Genomic DNA, 20,267 nt, shown 5'->3' on the forward strand with positions numbered 1-20,267 from the left:
AGAATTAGCCATAGCTATATCTGGTAAGACAAACATTTTCAGCTGGAATAAACCATTTTTCTGTCTTTAAGAGGGTCTCTAAATACCTTTGGGAAATATGAGCAAGCCCAAACTAGGGTATCTAGGGCAACACAAACACTTAGGAACCACAGGTGGCCCTGAGAGTCAGTGCCTGGTTAAATGTTGCACCCTAGGCACTCGACCTGCCTCTTCTTGCCCTGAATATGAAGGGCAGAATGTGTCAGAATTCTGAAATGGAAAATGTTCTCTACCTTTGCTTGGGTTAACTCTTTGGGGATCGTTTCTGAGAAGGTCTTCCTGACGTTACTCTTCAAGTCTGCACCTTCAGCCCCTCTGTGCTCCATGGCTCTAAGCCTCCCTCTAGGAAGCATTTATTTTATGTCATTACAACCATTTGTGTCTTCAGCAGAAGGCAAGCTCTCTGGAAATAAGACTTGTGGTCTATGGATCTCTAACTGCTCAGGGTTAGCATATTTGCCACTCAACAGACAGTAACTAAATACATGCCTCCTTAACAGAGTTTCCCCACACAGGCATATACACATAGTCCCAAACTTTAGTTTGGCTAATTCTTCACCAAATTTAAGATTAAATCATGGTCGGAGACCTTCTTCATTAGTATAAACTGAAATTTACAAAAATAGCTTTTTAAGAAGTTTCTATCTCTTTGGCTGAAAATATATTAAGTCTTTTAGAATATTTATTATATTGGGCTAATGATTTACTTAAAGGTCACAAGTCAGTTTCCATCTGTATCCTGAAAAACAAAACTCTGAGAATCTCAGCTAACTCACTGTCTGATTGGTCAGCTGGCAATCTATTTCCCTGAGGGTCAGGGCCCAGAGGAGATGGGGAGGAAGGTAGGTCACACCCAAACCTGTTGGTTTGCTTTAGTTCAATCTCAGGGAGGCAGCTCACAGTCAGATCTCCTAGTCCTGTTTGCCTGCGTCTCATGTCATTTCAGGTGGCATGAAGGGCTGTACTGGTCACTAAAACCTCACTGGCTATTCTAGACAGCAAAGACGTAAAGCAATAAGAATTTAATTAACTATATCTACAGTCTAATAAAGTGACCTCATTAGTGACCTCAAGAGGGCTGATACAGCCCGTAGAAAATAATGAGGTTCTTACATAATAGCAAGGCCAAGCCTCCTAGGCATTCACATTCACAGTCATCCTTTGATATCTGCACAGGACTGATTCCAGGAACCTTCCCTACCATGCCCCCAACATATTAAAATTCTCAAGTTCTCAAGTACTCAAATCCCTTATAAAATGGTGTCACATTTGCATATAACACAGGTGCATCCTCTGTATACTTTAAAATTACTTACACCTAATACAATGTAGATGTTATATTTGTATTATTTTTTATTGTATTATTTATCACTGTATTGTTCTTTAAAATAACATCTTGTATTATTACTATTCATTTTTTTCCCAAGGATTTTTATTCAGTGGTTGGTTGAATCTACCACAGTGGAGCCCACAGACTACTGTGTCCCACATACAAAGTTTCTGATACAGCAAATCTGGGGCCTGAGAAGTTGCATTTTTGCCCAGTTTCTATGTGGAAACCACATTGTCAGGACTGCTGTACTAAGAAATCTCATAGTGATTATTTGCTTATATAAGGCTATATTACATGCCTGGAGTCCATGTCAATGCTGTACCTAATCCCACTGGCTCTAAGGCCTCAAGTCAACAGGATTCTGCCTGGCTTGACTCTCCATATAGAGCTTCCTATGTTAAATCACAGTCAACTGTGTAATTGCTGTATTATCAACTTTGTGAACATTTCTGATAAAATTTTAGGCTAAACTGGCATGGCCATGCTGCCTAGGATAATATTAACATTCTCAAATAATGAAGTAAAAGTTAATTTTATATATGTGGGTACACATAATTCTTTAGGAGGGTGGCTTCAACTGGGTAGGTACATAAGTATAGAAGCTCATGCTATTAATATATTCCAGAACTGTGGTGAGAAAAGATAATTTCCTAAATGTTTAAAACATATATTATCTCTGTTGTATAATACTACTCCCCTCTTCCAAACCATATGGACTGAACATTTGCGTCCCTCCAACATTCATATGTTGAAATTCTAATCCCCACCATGATGCAAATAGGAAGTGGGGCCCTTGAGAGGTAATCTAAGTCATGATGGTAGAGTTCTCATGAAAGGGATTACTGGCCTTATTTTAAAAAGATGCTAGAGACGTCTGTAGTCCCTTCTGCTAGAGGAAAGATGGCAGTTGGCAAGTTAGAAGACGGCCCCCACCTGAACCCAAGTAGGCAGGCACTTTAATCTCAGACTTCCAGCTTCTAAAACCATGACAAAGTAAATTTCTATTGTTTATAAGACAGTCTATGACATTTCATTGCAGTAGCCTAGATGACGGCATCTCTTTTTGTGTTGCCACAGATAACTGGGAGATGAGCACAGAGCAAAAGATCATTTAAAGAAGGTTAAAATGCAGTGATCATGACCACCCAAGAGAGACTCACTGGTAAGTATAACAGTTCATCATCTGGGGATCTCCGCTTCTTGATGGATGTCATCTGGATGCCATGTGTGTTCTGGCGAAAAGCTGGTGGAGGGAAAACGTAAGTTTCATTCCAGGAACATTTATGAAGAAAGTATACATGTTAAACATACTAAATATCTCAGACAATGTTCAATAATTGAATATCAGTAAGATTTGCTAATATCTATTCAACAGACAGTATCACCAGCCACACCTTTAAGATTAGAGATTCTAGTCTAAGCATGCATTTCACTGTGACTACTGATTTCCCACTGAGTGTAATCTTAGCAATAAAGAGGTAGGGGAAGAGGAGAAAGTACAAACGAAAGGAAGAAATTCAGGATGCTGGGAAGTGGCCCTGGGCTTTGGTAAGACTGCAGGAAACCCTATGTCTCACTGTCGCGTGTCTGTGAACAGCCATAATAAAAGACAGAAATTCTTTTTCATTATGTTCCAGATCATTCTTCCTCCAAGGAATTAATGCAAGATACAGAAGTTGCCTTGCCAATGGTAAAATTAGTGAATTAATGAGTGACAAATTCCTAAAGTTTCTCAAATTAGAAACTACATTCAGCATATAGCTATGGAGATGAACTTTCTACTAAAACACCAGTTATCGGTTTAACTGAAAATCATTAATTTGTAGGTAACTGGTGTATTTAGGAAATGAGTTTAGGAATTACACTACCAGTCAGACTCAAGAGTAAAATGTGAACAGATATAAATATATGTATGTGCATGCATACATTTTTTTTATTTTTTTTGAGACAGAATCTCATTTTGTCACCCTCGGTAGAGTGCCATGGCATCACAGCTTAGAGCAACCTCAAACTGGTTGGACGAAAAATGTAAGTTTCATTCTAGGAACATTTATGAAGAAATTATACATATTAAACACACTAAATATCTCAGACAATGTTCAATAATTGAATATTAGTAATATTTACTAATACTATACACTAGTGGATACATGTTAGCACACATATGTATTAGTGTGAGTTGAACTCACAGCAACCTCAAACTCCTGAGGTCAAGCATTTCTCTTGCCTCCGCCTCCTGAGCAGCTGGGACTACAGGTGCCAGCCACAACACCTGGCTATTTTTTGAGATAAGGTCTTGCTCTGGCTCAGGCTGGTCTCCAACCTGTGAGCTCAGGCAATCCACCCACCTCCAAAATATTTAGGATATGAATTTTTGAGGAATGATCAGAGAGAGAAAGCCTCACTGCAAAAGCTTATCCCACTGAACGGTTAAAGTTGATGGTGATGGGTTCTCCCTTAAAGTGTAATATAATTTTTATTTCTTATGAATAGTAACCAATGATTAAACCCTTCTCCATAAAGTAGGTCATCATGTGGTGTACTTTAAACCATTGTTGTAGTGATATCAGGCTTATGCAAAGTATCTTTTAGAATTAAATTGTGCTATAAGAAGCATAGGTGACTTGGTAAGTGGAACCCAGTGCAGGTGAAAGTTAGCAGCAAGGAGTGGCTGAAGGTTCAACACAGACCTACAGACCCCCAACTGCCACTCTCTTCATTTGGAGCGGCTCGGCTTTACTTTGCAGTGTAGGTTCCTTGAAATATTTCATTTCTAAAAAGCTTTCACTGATTCAAAATACAAGTTTGAAAACAATCAATGATGTCACTGACACCCCAAGAAGGTTGTCCATGTAAAGTCAAAACTCCATGAAACCCAGATCTGCACAGTCTGCAGACCGTGTTTGATGAAACACAGCCCAAATCTTGCTGCTCTCAGAGTCATGAGATGAGCAGAGGCTATTTTCAGCTGTAATGCTTAATAATGAAAGACAAACTGATATCAACAAGCTAAGATACTAGTTTTTGTATTTCAGCTGGAATCACATGGAGGGCTTACTAAACACAGACTACTGTGTCCCACATACAAAGCTTCTGATACAGCAAATCTGGGGCCTAAGAAGTTGCATTTCTGCCCAGTTTCTACGTGGAGGTCATGTTTTGAGGACTGCTGCACTAAGAAATCTCACAGTGATTATTTGCTTCTGTAAGGCTGTATTACATGCCTGGAGTCCATGTCAATGCTGTACCTAATGCCACGGGCTCCAGAGCATCTTGTCACACTTTCTGCTAAAGCTCACGGGTCTTAGCATGCAGATTCTCCAGGGCCAACCTCTCCCCCAACATGTGGAAGGGACCCAACCCTACCCCATTTGGCCACTACATCTACTTACGGCGCTTCGTACCATCACCGTTCTTTGTGCTGTCCGAAACTTGCTGCTTTCTGATGCTGTCTTCATCTGCCTTCCTGTCTCTTCCTGGGCAAGCACAGATCCGGGCCTCAAAGCAGCGTCGGCCCAGGACTTGCCCACTAGGAATTAGAATAAAGGGGAACGAAAGATTAAATCCAAAGAATTTTAAAGGTCTCCTGGAGTTCTCCCTTTTCCACCTCCAATATTGACCATCACCAGGGCACCACCAGCACCACCAGCTCAGCCTCGGCTGCTTTAAGGATACACCTAAAAGTACTTGGCAGAGCACAGGCCTGCTTACAGGCCACGAGCAATGCTGGTAAACACCACGCCATTTGTTCTGCAAAGAACTTCCAAGCCATTAGCTGAACAGTTGTATTTAGCTACATATTTTGAAGGAAACTTGAGTTAAGCCAGTGGAGGTGTCAGAATAAAATCCCCTTAGGCAGCCCAGACTCACTCAAAGCAACTGTCAAATGCCGTGGGGGCCACATGAAAACAAACTCTGTCTAATCAGAAACAATTCCAGTCAAATGTCAAGAATCCAGGTATGAAATGACTTGCACACGTCCCCGGCTCTTTTTTTCCTCTCTCCTTTTACCCACCCTCTCCTGTCTCCACTTTCTTAGATCTTTTATGTAAGTGTTTGCAGCAGGGATTTAAAGTACAAAGGAGAAAACCGAGGGTGACGCTCTGCTATACAAGCAAAGTTAACGGTAAAGCAGCAAGACACAATTTCGCTTTGCCCTCTCTTTGCCCGTGACGTTTTAAAGAATGACAGTTCCACATATGCCACTTACTCTCTGGTTTCCAGAGTAACAATGATTAAAATTGGACGGCGGTTCATCCCTCCAACACAACTGCTGTTACACATGAAATTGTACAAGACTGTCGTGAATTCAGTGCCAACCTGAACACAGGGGGAAAAAATTGCATTAACAATGGCTTGAACTTCACTTCCTTTTCAAGTCTTCCCTCTGTTTAAAGAATTCCACTTGTGAAGTGATATGCTTCCTTCTAAGGAGGTAAACTTTGAAACTTATTATAGATTTTTCTTTGCCTTGCCTCCTGGGAAGCTTAAAACTAATGTTTTCAACACTGGAACCTTTGTTGGGTAGGACAGGGGGTCACTGAGCCTTAATCCTGCTCATTGACAAGCTGATCCACATCTCCCAAGTCAAAGACACTATACCACATACATGAGTGTCACTCAGAGAGAAAGCTAGGAAAGGGGACCCAATGGCAGCCATGCTCCCAGAATATTTTCTTTATGTGGATAAAACTCTATGCCACACGTTTGAATATACAATTCCATTAACAACACTGTGGAGCTCAAAATGTTCTCAGCATTAAATGGTCGAGTCCAAAGGTCAGACATTTAATAGGCAAGGCAACTGAAGCACAGATCCTGACCATTGCATGCCAAAGACCTGGTGGTAACACAGCGAACCGGAGAACCTGGCTTCTGCACAGAACACAGACTCTGCTTTACACAGCAGATTTACAGATCTGCCATCTGTCCCCTCGAACATTAAGCGCTTCCTCTCAGGCTATCTCACATGCTGACCAGGGTAAGAACATTCATACCTGTTAGTGCTGCTTAGCCATCAGCAGTACCACTGCCAGTTGGATAAAATGAGGCCAAGGATAAGTCCAACTGCCAGTTCAATTTATATGTGCCCTTAAGATGGGAACATGGGCACAGGGCTGTGTTACCATGTTAATTCAGTGCACATGTAGGATTTTTTTAAAAACCCTAAAAGATTTAGGATTTATTTATTTACCATTATTATTTTTTGAGACAGCGTCTTATTTGGTCACCCTGTGTAGAGTACCTTGGTGTCATGGCTCATAGCAACCTCAAACTCTTGGACTCAGGTGATCCTCCCACCTCAGCCTCCTAAGTAGCTGGGACTACAGGCTCCCACAACACCCAGATAGTTTTTTTCTATTTTTAGTAGAGTCTGGGTCTCGTTCTTGCTCAGGCTAGTCTCAAACTCCTGAGCCCAGGAGATTTCACCCACCCCAGCCTCCCAGAGTGCTAGGAGTACAGGCATGAGCCACAGTGCCCAGCCATAGTTAGGAGATTTAAAGGAACAGCATGTGGAGAATAGGGGAAAATAAATATTAAAAAGGTTACATATTTAATGACAAGGGACTAAGACACTGATAGATGCTAGAAACACTTCCTATTGCTGCAACCAATGCCCTCTCAAGTCTGCCTAGGCCACATATATGCATGTGTGTGTGCGTATACCCTATATACTGTGTTCCTATATACACACACACACTTATATATATGATTTCATGTATTTATTTTTACCTGGGGTGGCTCATAAGGCACCAGCACACTCTGTCTTCCCGTGATGGGGTCTTCTACGTACTGGGCATGGCTGTTCCCTTCTACGCGGATCAAATGACTAGGAGGGGCAATCTGTCCTGCAGAGTAGAAGAGAAAAAAACCAACATAGTCCCTTACCTTCAAAATAAAAAGAAAAAAATGAAACTTCACACACAGAATGCTGGTGGCCAAAGAAATGGTCCACGTGCTACAGCAAATACATACACCCTTGTATGAAGGGACAGATCTGGACGCCAGGTATCTAGTACATGAAGATGTCCTGACATTTACAGCAACCGAAAGGGCTGGATTGCTCAGACCCACTGCACTTAAGAGACCAGTCCTGTGCTTTGCAGTTTAAGGTCAACAAGTCGAGCCTTGATACAACCCTGTAACTACATTTTTGACTCATTCATGGAGAGCATTTTGATAACTTCCATGGAAAATTGAAGGAAAAGGAGCAAGTTGAAAAAAAATCAGTTTGACTGTTACCATGTTGCCTAAAAGTTTGACCAACAAAGATATTAAATGAGAAGCAGAAGATGGCAAGGACATGCCTTTCACTGGCCTATTCTCTTCTCCTTCTCCATTTTCAAACCTTGCTTTGGTCATAAAGATAAGAAATCTACTGGCTTTACTTTGCTGAAGGAGTCTCAGGTAGAGCACAGGGAAGTAGGTTTAAAAAGAACTTAGTTAAGTCTGACAGAATTGTGATACTTAGTGGAGATGACAAAATTAAAAAGATGCTCTAAGAATTGGGACTCATACAGTTGTTCTTAACCTTAGGCCATGTGCGTTCCACAAAAATATTTAATAAAAGTAAAAAGCTAAATTTGCCATGATGTGCTCTGTGGCATCATCTATTACAGCATGTTAAGACTAAAAACAAACTGGCTCAGAGCCCGGAGCACAGTGGTTACGGCGCCAGCCACATGCACCAAGGTTGGCAGGTTCGGACCAGCCTGGGCCAGCTAAAGAACAATGACAACTGCAACCAAAAAATAGCTGGGCATTGTGGCGGGCACCTGTAGTCCCAGCTATTTGGGAGGCTGAGGCAAAAGAATCACCTAAGCCCAAGAGTTTGAGGTTGCTGTGAGCTGTGACAACACGGCTCTCTACCAGGGGCAGCACAGTGAGACTCTTATCTCAAAAAAAAAAAAAAAAGACTAAAAAACAACTATTAATTAAAAAATGAGAAAACAGTTTAAAAACAGTATATCACCATAATGGAGCACAGGCAGTCAATGTGCATTGATACAAAGCCTGTCTATATCGGATCTTCTTTACAGTATATTGTTCTATATAGTGTATATAAGTCATAAGCAAGACAGAGAGCGATGGATGATGTGGTCTTATAGACAGGGACTAGGAATTAGTGTGTAAAAATCATTGGGTTAAGAAGATTTTGACTTTGTTTCCTACTTTACAATTTTCATCTATTCTCTTTCTTCCTTCAGTAATTTTTTCTCCATTATATTCTCTACACTTTTGCATTTTATTTACTAGTCTCTATATTTTTAGTATTTTTTCTATAAAGTCTCTTAATTTCCAGCCCTCTGTCTTTCTAATAACTCTTAGATGATTCCTTATGCTTTTTCATATTCCTTCTTTCCACTTTTGAGTATTTTCTAGTTAGTCTCCTTTCATGGCACCATTATAACAGATTTAAGGGAACACCTGGAAACAGTGATCCCTTCTTCAAAGTAGTTGGATCAGAGGCTCAGAAGTTGGGATATGGCTCATTCATGAACTAGAGCTTAAAGGCAGTTCCCAAGACACCTGCCCCCCTCACTCCTAGTCTTTTGGGACCCTTCAGTCTTAGGGTCACATGTAGCTATCTGGATCCTTAAGTACAGCCTTTTGACAGAATCCAAATTTTACAGAACCTAGATTTCATCTGTGAAGTTTACATTGTTTGGGGGGCTGCACTTGGAGGGTCTGGAGAGTTACATGTGACCGTCAGGCTGTAAGCCCACCCCCCACCCCCCACGAGGGAGTAGAGAGTCTGGGCAGCCCAGGTCATCTAGTAATCTCTAACGTTAAATTAAATAGTTCCACCACTGTGAAAGTCACAAATTTACTTATCATTATTTCTGGATACTTTGTCAGCCAGAAAGGCAGGCCGAGCTACCATCTGATCAAAGTCTGGTAGGTAGGAACCAAACAAAAATACCTTCAGGGAACTTAATTGAACAGTTATGGACTCCAAGTTTCCTTACCCTCGTTGAATTCCCGGCTCAGCTCATGGTTGGGGCACCGTTTGACCACCTCAGTGACGTGCTCAGCCTTCTTGTAGACAGGCATCGCGCGAATGACCGCGCCCTGTGGCGGTGGCGTCATCACTTTGATCTGGATGGGGCATGTCTTTGCAATCTGGCAGTACAGCTTCTTCAGCTCGGTAGAATACTGCTTAGAGATGGGGACAGTGGCAGAGGGAAGGAGAGAACCAGCAGGAGATATTATTACATTCTGAACCAGAGCAGGGCAATGATACATTTTATTAGTCTTTACAGCTACTTGTTTGCCATAGGTTACCAATACATGACATCTGGCAGTCTTACTAAAGGGAGTCATTTTCACTAGTTAAATTAATAACCTTTTTTGCTATTTGACATAAAATCCTATGTTTTACAAAAGGTTTTATATTTATCAAAGTACATTTGTGCTTTTACGTCTTTTTACTTCTCTGTAGAATGAAGAAACTGAGGCTCGGAGGGGGTTTAAATGATTAATACCAGGAGTAGCTTCAGAGATAACCAGAAATGAAATATAAAAATAGTGTTTTCATGTGTTGAGTGATCTTAAAGAATGACTCATAAAGATAGCTTTCTGTTTTGCAGATTATAATTAAAGCCAGGCCTTAAAATACTCTAGAGCAACTCATAGAAATTAGGGTTCACAGAATATTGTATTAAGATGGAATATCTACCAGAGAGTACAGAGATTTAACCTGAGGCTAACCAGCTTGAGAACTAGGAAAACGAGCTCTCCCAAACTATTGCACTTATCTTATAATGTCAAAGTGTAAGGGAAGGCAGGAGCTGGAACAGCCTTTCAAATCCTGCACTACCCCAAATGCCTGGCTTAATGTAACACAGCTAACTGTGGCAAAAAAGAGAACCCAGATGCACGTCTTTTCCCTCACAAGTGAGTGAAACCTCCCCCCTCCCTTCTTTAGGGAGAGGAAGTTCAGTGGTGGTTAGTTGGTTGGAGAGTCGGCAAAATAAGGTAGAGAAAGCATGAGGTCTAGTACCAACCAGGAAAAAAAGGCCTATCCTATGTTGCTCCCCCACCCCCACCTCTGAAAAGAAAGCCAAGTCTCCATTCTTACGACCCTCTTCTCGGGGTCAACACACCATCAGTTCATTTCTACTTGCTCAGATGCTGAGGCTAAAACCACCCAAGCATTGGAACTGCTGGCCAAGAACGGGGCCCCTGGTAACACTTATCCAAACAAAAGGTAAACACACACAGGTTGCAATCAGAAGTTGGCAGCAATATACTCTCCCAGGGCAAAGACTCGGGGGAGCCAGAGCAGCGAACAGTCGTTACTGGGTGCCCCCCGCAATTGTCACTAAAAGTAAATACCTCACCGAAAGCTGCAATTAAAAATGATGGCTTTCCTCTTCCTTTTGAAATAGATTTCTTTAAAGAATTTTTTTTCCTTTCTCCTAAGTATGTCACTATATGAAATTTTTAGTTAAAAATTTCTCAATGCCAGAAGAATATTGCAAAATCAGTCCTCCGTGCCTGCAGGCCACATGGATTAAACACAGCAAAAGGGTTTTACACAGCTTGAAAAAACAGGACTCATGCCAAGCTTCTACCACAAAAATAAAATTTTACTTGGGAAACGCCGAAGAAGCGCTACAGGGGTATTTTTGCTCTTGAGTTTTTTAACCAATGACTTCACAAACATTATTTGAGAACATACTAAGAACTCATTTTTATCAAGAACTCCCAGAAAATAAGCATATGCGTTTGTGTTTCTGTTAGGAGGTACTCCATGCGTTACACAGAATCCAAACAGGGATCTCGTAAGATGAACCCCAGGAAAAAATGACTGAAAAACGAGCCTGTCAGCTAACCCCTGACGGCAAATCAGGCATCCTGCCAAGTACATCAAGTTGAAAAAATGAAGGGTTAAATGTTCACAGTTTCTTAAGAGAAGCATTCCATTTCAATAATTGATACACTATAAATCAAGCTTGTCAGACTACAGCATAAACTAGTAAGAATAAGGTTAAGTACCATCAAGTACTGAACGCCATTTATTCTCATAGACGGGGAGTGGGGAATCTCATTTCTGAGTTTAAATAATGATAAATAATAACAGCTTCATCATTCACTGGATTCTTTTGTAAGATAACTTAATCCTCCCACAGGCCTGTGAGGAAGCATTACAGGTACACAATCTCTTATCTGAAACCCCTGGGGCCAGAAGCTTCAGAATCCGGAACGGTTTAGATTTTTGAAAGAGAGTAAGGTTCATATAGCATACGTTATAAACCTTTCTAGCAGGACTTAGGGGAGCACCCCACCATCACACATCAGCACTTCTGTGGAATTCACAACTTGCCACACTGACTTGGCAAATGACCACGAAGCCTCCTAGCTGAGGCTGGGTTTTACTTCCCAATGAGGATCCCACAAATTTACAAAATCAAAACAAAACCATACGCACTGGTGGTTTTTAGAGCTCTTTGAATTGCAGATAACAGGAAAAGCACCTGTATGATAGTCCATAGTTTATACATAAGAAAATCAAGGCACAGAAAGGTCTAGCTGAAGTTACACAGAATCAGATGCTTAGCAACCAGCATCCGAGTCTGTCCTCAAAAGGGACCAGCAGTTTCTCATCTCTCTCTGTGTTTTCTTAAGTCAGCTCTGCGAATTTTTATTCTTTTACATTTTTCTAATTTCCAATATTATGGCTCTTTTCTGAAGCCAGTTAAAATGTATGCAATCTTTCCTAACATTTCAATGGAGATTAAAAGCGGCCTACTGGAAATCAACAATTTCATTTTAGTTATTTCTCAATCTAATCTTTTCTCATTTAATTGTAGGGAGAGGCAGCAAGAGACAGAGTTGGAAAAACTCTGGGCTGGGAGGACGCTGATCTGGACTCCTGCACCAGTTTAGATGTCTGTCAATACTTCTGTTATGGCTCTGGGGAATGTGACAATAAGGTCCTGCTCTGGGACTAGGTTTATTAAGGACTTTACAAGGTCCTTGGTATTCTGGCCCTCCCTCTCTCACCGCCCCCCCTCCCCCACACACTGTGCACACCAGGGTCTCCTCACACAGACCTCTTAATGCCTCACACACAGTGCACGTTCACCACCCACCATTCAGACTATCATTCCTGTCTGATACCCTTTTACTTTCCTTCTGTTTTCCACATCGGGCCAGGACAATTCAGATGTCACTTCTCAGCTAGGACTCCATCTGCTACCATAGACAATATTTTCCAATTTTAGTGATGACGGTTTCATATTTGAGTAAATCAAAATATCTGACTCCAGCCAAGATACATTACATTTATGGCTTCTGGTTAAACTACCAGGCCCGCCATTTAGTAACTACAGGGGCTAAAGTGGTCTGGCCGAATCCTTGTTTGCAAAGCCAAGCCTCTGCAATTTTATTCGCTTCATTGTTTGCAAATTGATCCTGTGATGGCTACTGTTTTTTTCTAGTACTAAAATTAGTGTCGTAGGTTATAGTGTATTAACAATTCCTTGGACTTTCCAAGTTCTCTTATCCCTTACTAGATAGCAAAATCATTTTCTCTAATTTCCCGCTTCTACAAGATTGCAAAAGTGGGAATCTGATTTGCATTCAGGTTTTTAAATATCCTGATGATTTGAGTCAGCAAAGACTAAAAATCTGAACACATGTGGCTTCATTTAATGTCTCTCTTTCTATAATTTTTCAAAGTCACCTCTAAATTGGTCCTAAACATTGATGAGATTCTTTAACTGTAAGGCCCATGTTATTCCTTTTTGTGAGGTTTTTTTTTTTTTCACTGTGTATACAAAGTATACCTATTTTTAAGCATACAAGTTGATGACTTGACACATGCACACAGTTGTGTAACCATTATTATAATCAAATCAAGATAATAGAATATTTCCAGCCTCTATCCCCCTCTCCAATATATTTAGCCCCTTTGCAATTAATCCCCTCCCCATTCCTGGCCCCCAGGAAATCATGTACTGGATTTTTCTTACTATAGTTTTGCCTTTAAAAATTTTTATAAAATTGGAAAACTATAGTATATAATCTTATATAATGATGTTTTGAGATCTATTTGTATTTTTGTATTTATCAGCATTCTATAGAGGATGCCCCATAAATGTTTATACATTTTAAGAAAGGAACTGTATTAAAATTGTAACACTCAATATATATCAATAACATTTGTTATCTTCTATGTTGTATCTTGTATCTCTTGTAATTTCAGAAGTCAAACATGACTTATGACTTGAGTATTGAAATTTTAATCCAGTTTTTTTTTCTTCCTTAAAACATGTATACTTTTTTGGTACCTTCTACTTTGAGTGGAATTCCACTCTTTAGCAATTCAACAACTTCCATTATTTCCCATTTTTCTCCATCTGAATAAAACTATTATGAACATTCATGTACAAATACTTATGGGGAACATACATGTTTTTAGTGTAAGTGTACATTGAACTTATAAGAAAATACCAAATTGTTTTGCAAAGAGGCTGTGCCATTTGACATTGCCACTTGCAATATGTGAGGGTTTCACATCCTTCCCAGCACTTGGTATGGTTTTTATTTTTCAAATCATGCCATTCTAGGATGTATGTAGTAAATCTCATTGTGGTTTAAATTAACATTTCTCAAACGATTAACGATGCTGAACATCTTTCATATACTTGTTTGTTTAAATATTTACATATGACAAAAATAAAACAATTATATACTTTGCATTATCCTATATACTTATTTGCTATTCTTCTTTTGAAATACCTGTTTTAACATTTTTGCACTTACGTTTAAATTTAAAAATTATTTGTAATATAAACTTTTCTCTGCTGTTATAAAGAAGTTGTACTTTCAAGTTTTATTTTACTTTTGATCGATACATACTCATTGTACATTATCGAGTACAAAGTGATGTTTTGGTATATGTATAAAGATCAAATCAGAGTAATTAGAATATTCATTACCTTAAACATTTATCTTTCTTTCTTGTGGTGAGAACATTCAACATCTCTTTTAGCTATTTTGAAATATACAAAAGATTCTTGATAACTATTGCCCTACTATGCAATAGAGCATCAGAAGTATTCATTCCTTCTCTCTAACTGTATGACTGCATTCATTGGCCCCCCCTCCCTATCTCCCTATCTCCAGTCTCTGGTAACCACCTTTCTACTCTCACCTTGTGTGAGATCAACTTTTTACATTTCCCTTGAGCGAGAGTGTGGGGTATATGTCTTGCTGGGCCTGACTTATTTCATTTGCCATAACATACTCAAGTTCATCCACGTTCTTGCAAATCCCAAGATTTCATTCTTTTTAATAACTACGTAGTACTCTGTTGTGTATATACACCACCTTTTCTTTATCCATTCATCTGCTGAGAGAGACTTAGGTTGATTCCAAATCTTGGCTATTGTGAATAGTGTTGTGATAAGCAGAGGAGTGCAAACATCTCCGTGCCACACTGATTTCCCTTTCTTTGGATATATACCTAGGAGTGGGATTGCTAGATCACAAGGTAGTTGTTTTTTTTTTTTTTTTTTTTAATTTTTGAAGAACCTCCATACTGCTCTCCATAATGGCTATACTAATTTACACTCTCACAAAAAGTATGTAGGTTTCCTTTTTTCTCCCATGTCCTCACCAGCACTTGTTACCTTTGTCTTTTTGATAACAGAACTTCTAACTGGAACGAGGTGGTATTTCATTGTGGCAATATGCATTCCCTGAGGACAAGTTATATGAAGCATGTTTTTTATGTACATGTTGGCTATTTGAAGTGTCTTCCCTTGAAGAATGTCTATTCACGGCTTTACTCGCTTCTTAATGGATTATTTGGGTTGTTTGGGGTAAATTGTTAATTGGATTACTTGTGATCTTCATTTGAGTTGTAAGAGTTCTTAAATATTCTGGATACAAGTCCTTTATCAGATATAAATATTTTAAATATATTTTCTCCCACAATGTGGCTTGTCTTTTTATCTGCTTTTCTAAAATAGTTAATTTTTAGGTATAATCAATATTTTTCTTTTAAGACTCTTGCTCTTTGTATCCTAAGAAATCTTGGGCTGAACAAATAGTAGAAGGATTTTTTTTATGCTTTCTTCAAGAAGATTTTAAACCTTAGTCCTTTCATTAGGAGTTCTTAGCCAATTATTATATAGTGTGAGGTAAGGGTCCAAATTCTTCTTAACAGATATCTAATTATTTTAGCACCACTTGTTAAAAAGATAATCTTTGTCTTTCCTGATGTTCAATTGCCTTGGCATCTGATTTTTTAAAATCAGTGGGTCATATGTGTTCAGTTCTGTATCTGAATACTCCCTTCATTTCTACTGATCTGTACATATATCCATATATCTGGATTACGCTAACTTTACAGTAGTAAGTCTTGAAATCAGGTAGTGTGAGTCATTCAATTTTATTCTTTTTAAAATATGTTTTGCCAACTCTAAGTCTTTTGATTTCTCTATAAAATTTATAATCTATTTGTCAATTCTTATTTTAAAAAATGCCTGGTAAAAGTTTGAAAAATATTGTGTCACCTATATGGATCCTTTTGGGGAAAAGTGATATCTTTGAAATGTTGTGTCTCTTAATCTATGAGCATATGATCTACCTCTATTTAAATACAATACCATTAATTTTACTCAGGAATGTTTTACCATTTTCAATGTGCAAACATTATACATATTTTATTAGATTTATCCTTTAGCATTTTTTAATTGTTATAAATGGCAATTTCTTTTTAAATTTAAATTTCTAATTGCTTCTAGTACTTTTTATACTAGATCATATTTTTATTCGCTTTTGTGTATCAATTATGCATACTGTGAATTTGCTAAAATTATTAGTTCTAATAGTTTTTGTAGCTGTTTTATGATTTTCTACGTAGATGATCATGTCACCTGTGAATAGAGAGTATTTTACTTCTTCCTTTCTAATCTGCACGTCTTTTAATTTTTATTCTTACATAACTGCAACAATTGAATGAGAACTCATTTGCTATTGTTTTCTTTTTTTATAAAATTTTAAGTCATTAATTTTAGATTCTCATGTTTTTCTAATATAAACATTTAATACTACCAAGAGACTTCCAAGTACTTCTTAGCTATATACACAAAATTTTAATATATAACTTTTTTCTTTTTTTGAGACAGAGTCTCACTTTTGTTGCCCTCGATAAAGTGCTATGGCGTGGTAGCTCACAGAAACCCCAAACTTTCAGGCTCAAGCAATCCTCTTGCTTCAGTTTTTCTATTTTTAGGGGGGGTCTCGCTTTTGCAAAGGCTGGTCTTGAACTTGTGAGTTCAAGCCTCCACCCGCCTTGGCCCCCCAGAGTGCTAATTCTTAATACTGAGTAATAAGTGAAGCATTTATTTTAGGTGTTCTATCAGTCCTATGTCCAACTTAACAAAGGATAATACGTCACTGAGAAAAATAATTCTGTAGGTCTTCTCATTGTTTCAAGAATTCCATTTCTACCTCAAACTTATTTTTCCCTCTGTACTTTTCTTTACCATTCTAAATCGATTTTTTTTTTATTGCTATCTCCAGGATTATCTCATGTCTCTGGGTAGGTTTCTCCTACTTACAAGTATCAAATAAAGAACCCAGTTGATTTTATACCTAAAAAGAAAATCATATATAGCTAAGAACTTTTGTGATTAGGCAAGCCCATTGCATTAAATTTCCAGGAGCTTTCTGGGTGGATAGCAAACATTTTAAACTCTATATTTGACGGTGTAAAAGATCTTGAGCTGTAGCACTGTCACTGTGAGAAGCAGTTACAAACATTTAAAACTTTTATCAACATCTTCCCAACTTTCTCTATAATCAGTCTTTTGTTCATAATTATAAAGACATAGAAATTCTGGGAAAAAAATGACATTCCTCTTACTCTGATATACATGCCATTAATATTTTTCATTGGGGGGGAAGATATTCTCTCCCTCTCACACATATACCTTTTTGAAAATTGAAGGAAAACATTTAGCTTATTTTTTTTTTACAACATAACATATTATGAGCATGCTCAAACTTAAAAACATGATTTTAAGTGGTTTAAGTGCTGTTAAAGTATTAAAAAGGGATATACCATGATTTATGTAATCATGCCTTTTTCATGTGGTATAAATTTTACACCAGTTTAAAAATAATACTGTATAACACATTTTAGTACATAAATCTTTAGTATATGCATTCATTTCAGAAGCATCTCTAGAAAAAAGGAAAACTGACTCCATGCATATGTTAATGTTGTAGAAAATTCTAAGAGCAATCTGAATTTTCTACAGTCTAAGTTAGTGTCATATTCTACCCAGTTTCTTGTAGCATTTTATCTTGGTTTCAAAATAAAGTAATAATGTTTTTAAATGTGTCTTTTTTTTTTTTTTCATTGAACTTACTTGGAAATTGGTGGGCACTTTTAACTAAGATACTTTAACTTAACACAATGACATTTTTATAAAATTATATTTCTGTTGAGATTAATTTTAGCAACATGCAAGTTTTACTTTAAATCTCCACTTTCCATGCATCACGCATTTTGGTTTACAATCTGGGAAAGCTGTTCAAGTTTATCCTCCACATCTTCCGGAAGGTTTTCAAGAGTTAATACTCCATTTTATAAATAATACTTTTAATTCTTTTACTGTCTTTCAAATGTCCTTCCTCATGTCATCCATATCCCTTTAGGACCCATCATCTTTTCATCCTAACCTGCTATTACATTTACCATTTTCTTCTCCAGCTTTTCATAGAGGGGGTCCCAAAAGTCACCCATAAAGTTGCCATATACATAGAGAAAATGGGAAATTGTAGCTCAATGTACTTCTATTTATGAAATAGTCCCTATAAAATTTTACAGGTAGCCAACACAGAGACTATTTTGTAAATATTTCATAGTGTTTATATTTTTACTGATTTGCATTGAAGCAATCTACTAAGCATTTCTTCTAGTTCATAGAATGCTTTTTTCGATTCTCTCAAATGATATTCCCCCTACAGACAGTGTTTTGTTTTTAATATACACTCTTAATTCGCTTTTATAGTTTTCCATGAATGTAGCAAGATACAGCCAGGGCTAGCGTTTGGATCCTTCATTTATCTTTGGCATTTTTCACTTCTGTTTTATTAGGCTTTTAAATAACATAATTTCTGCAGGATTCTGCTTCTGTGAATGGCTTGACTGCCCAATGTGGCTCAGGATGTTTCTGGAATTCATGATATTTTAGTGGAAACTTAAGAGCAACGACACTTCAAGTTGCCAGTGGCTACTGTAATCTAGAAATGTGAGATATGTTTATTTTCTCGTTTGTACATCATGTAATAGTTACCTAACAAACATTTACTGAGCACGTACTGTACAAGGCTGGGTCTGCATTCTGTACAGGAACAGAATAATGTGATTTAGAGACCGTGTAAAATAAGATTTTAGCATCCTCACAATCTAGGATGATACTTGAAATATAAAATAAATCAAAAGAAAAAATGAATCTTTATCCTCAAGTTGCTCACAACCTAGAGGCAAAGTGAAGCACAAACAACCAAAATATTGTGGGTACAGCAAAGCTATATGAAAAGTTTCACAGGATTACAGAGTTAGAATGGTTATAACATGATACATATTATTATACAGCATATATAACATATGACTCTCAGAGTACATCTGATATTTATTGAGCATGTTCTGTGTTCAAAGCTTGGTTTTGGATTTGGAAACTCAATACTGAACAAAAATAAAGTCCATGCTCTCCAGGTGCTGGCATTCTAGAAGAAACAAATAAATACTATGCTGGACGGTGTTAAGTGCCATAGAGCAAAGTCAGTCAAGATGAGTGAACAAGATAGTGTCAAGGGACAGAAGTAGGGGAATGTAGTTTAAAGAGAGTATTATTTTATCCAGAATGGTTAGGGAAAGATTTTTTTGACAAGATGATATTTAAGAGAAAGCAGGGAGAAGGAATGGGCTGGGCCATGGGTATACCTGGGGAGCAGTGTTCTAAAGTAGAGAGAGTGAGGGCCCAGGCCCTGGGTGAGTGCGTCTGTCACAGAGGCCAGTGCATCTGAAAAATAGGAAGCAGAGGCTACCGCCAGCAGGGTTAAATCCCACGTGAGGGAGGGCAGGCCTTGTAGGGCAAGACTTGATTTTCCCTGTTAGTAGATAGGAAGCCAGCAGAGAGGTTTGAGCAAGTGGTATGATCTAACTTGCTTTTTAATAAGATCATTTTAGCTATTACATAAAGCATAGATTTATGGAAGCAAGGGGGACCAGTCAGTCAGGAGGCTACTGCAAATAATCGAAATGAAAGATGAGAGTGGTGCCGACCAGCAGCAGAGGTGAGGCAAAGCTACTAGACCCGCCGAGGAATTGGCTGGGGATCAGAGAGAGAAAGAAAAAGTAAATGTATTCAACTAAAGTGGGAAATAAAACTGTCATAAAGGTAGTGATGTTTGAACTATGCCTTCTAGGTGAAGTTACAATTCCCCACGTGGATTGGGTGTCAGGAAGAGGAGGAAGGGAGAGACGAAGGCAAACAGTGGGCTATGAAGGCAGAACCCTAAGAGTAAAAGGAAAGTGAGGCTACCTGGAGATGAAGGGTAGACAGGCTGCGGTGAAGGAGGACCTGGGGAGACCAGAAAGCACTAAGGCTAAGCCAGGAAGGCACTCACCAGATCCTAAGGAGTCTTGAGTGGTACAGAAACTGATGGACTCTCTCAGCAGGCAAAGAAGAGAAAGGAGGATGGCAGGACAGCGGGAAGATTAAATTTGTGCAGCATATTCAGAAATACGAAGCTGGGGGAAGCAGGACAATGCAAAGGAAGAAGGGAGACCCACCAGAGGCCATTCAGCCAAGAAATGGGAAGGGCCACCCAGGACCATTGGAATGAGAGGACACAGGGCAGC

The 20,267-nt window shown here is 38.6% G+C and overlaps 1 protein-coding gene across 6 annotated transcripts in view; it reads right to left on the reverse strand.

Moving 5' to 3' along the window:
- The window catches only part of TP63 (tumor protein p63), a 229,967-nt gene that overhangs the window by 24,344 nt on the left and 185,356 nt on the right, over window positions 1–20,267 (reverse strand). For 5 of the 6 annotated variants that reach the window (XM_012806938.2, XM_003792706.1, XM_003792705.3 and 2 more), the window contains 5 exons: window positions 9,343–9,529; window positions 7,106–7,221; window positions 5,583–5,692; window positions 4,765–4,901; window positions 2,533–2,615 (listed from right to left, as the gene is read on the reverse strand). In XM_012806938.2, the coding sequence (XP_012662392.1) occupies window positions 2,533–2,615; window positions 4,765–4,901; window positions 5,583–5,692; window positions 7,106–7,221; window positions 9,343–9,529 (633 nt within the window). The remainder of the gene's footprint in view (window positions 1–2,532; window positions 2,616–4,764; window positions 4,902–5,582; window positions 5,693–7,105; window positions 7,222–9,342; window positions 9,530–20,267) is intronic. The other variant, XM_012806940.2, reaches the window with a different exon arrangement.

The sequence above is a fragment of the Otolemur garnettii genome, unplaced genomic scaffold (assembly GCF_000181295.1).
Source record: "Otolemur garnettii isolate 467f Iridium unplaced genomic scaffold, OtoGar3 scaffold00060, whole genome shotgun sequence".
In the NCBI taxonomy this organism is placed as follows: domain Eukaryota; kingdom Metazoa; phylum Chordata; class Mammalia; order Primates; family Galagidae; genus Otolemur; species Otolemur garnettii.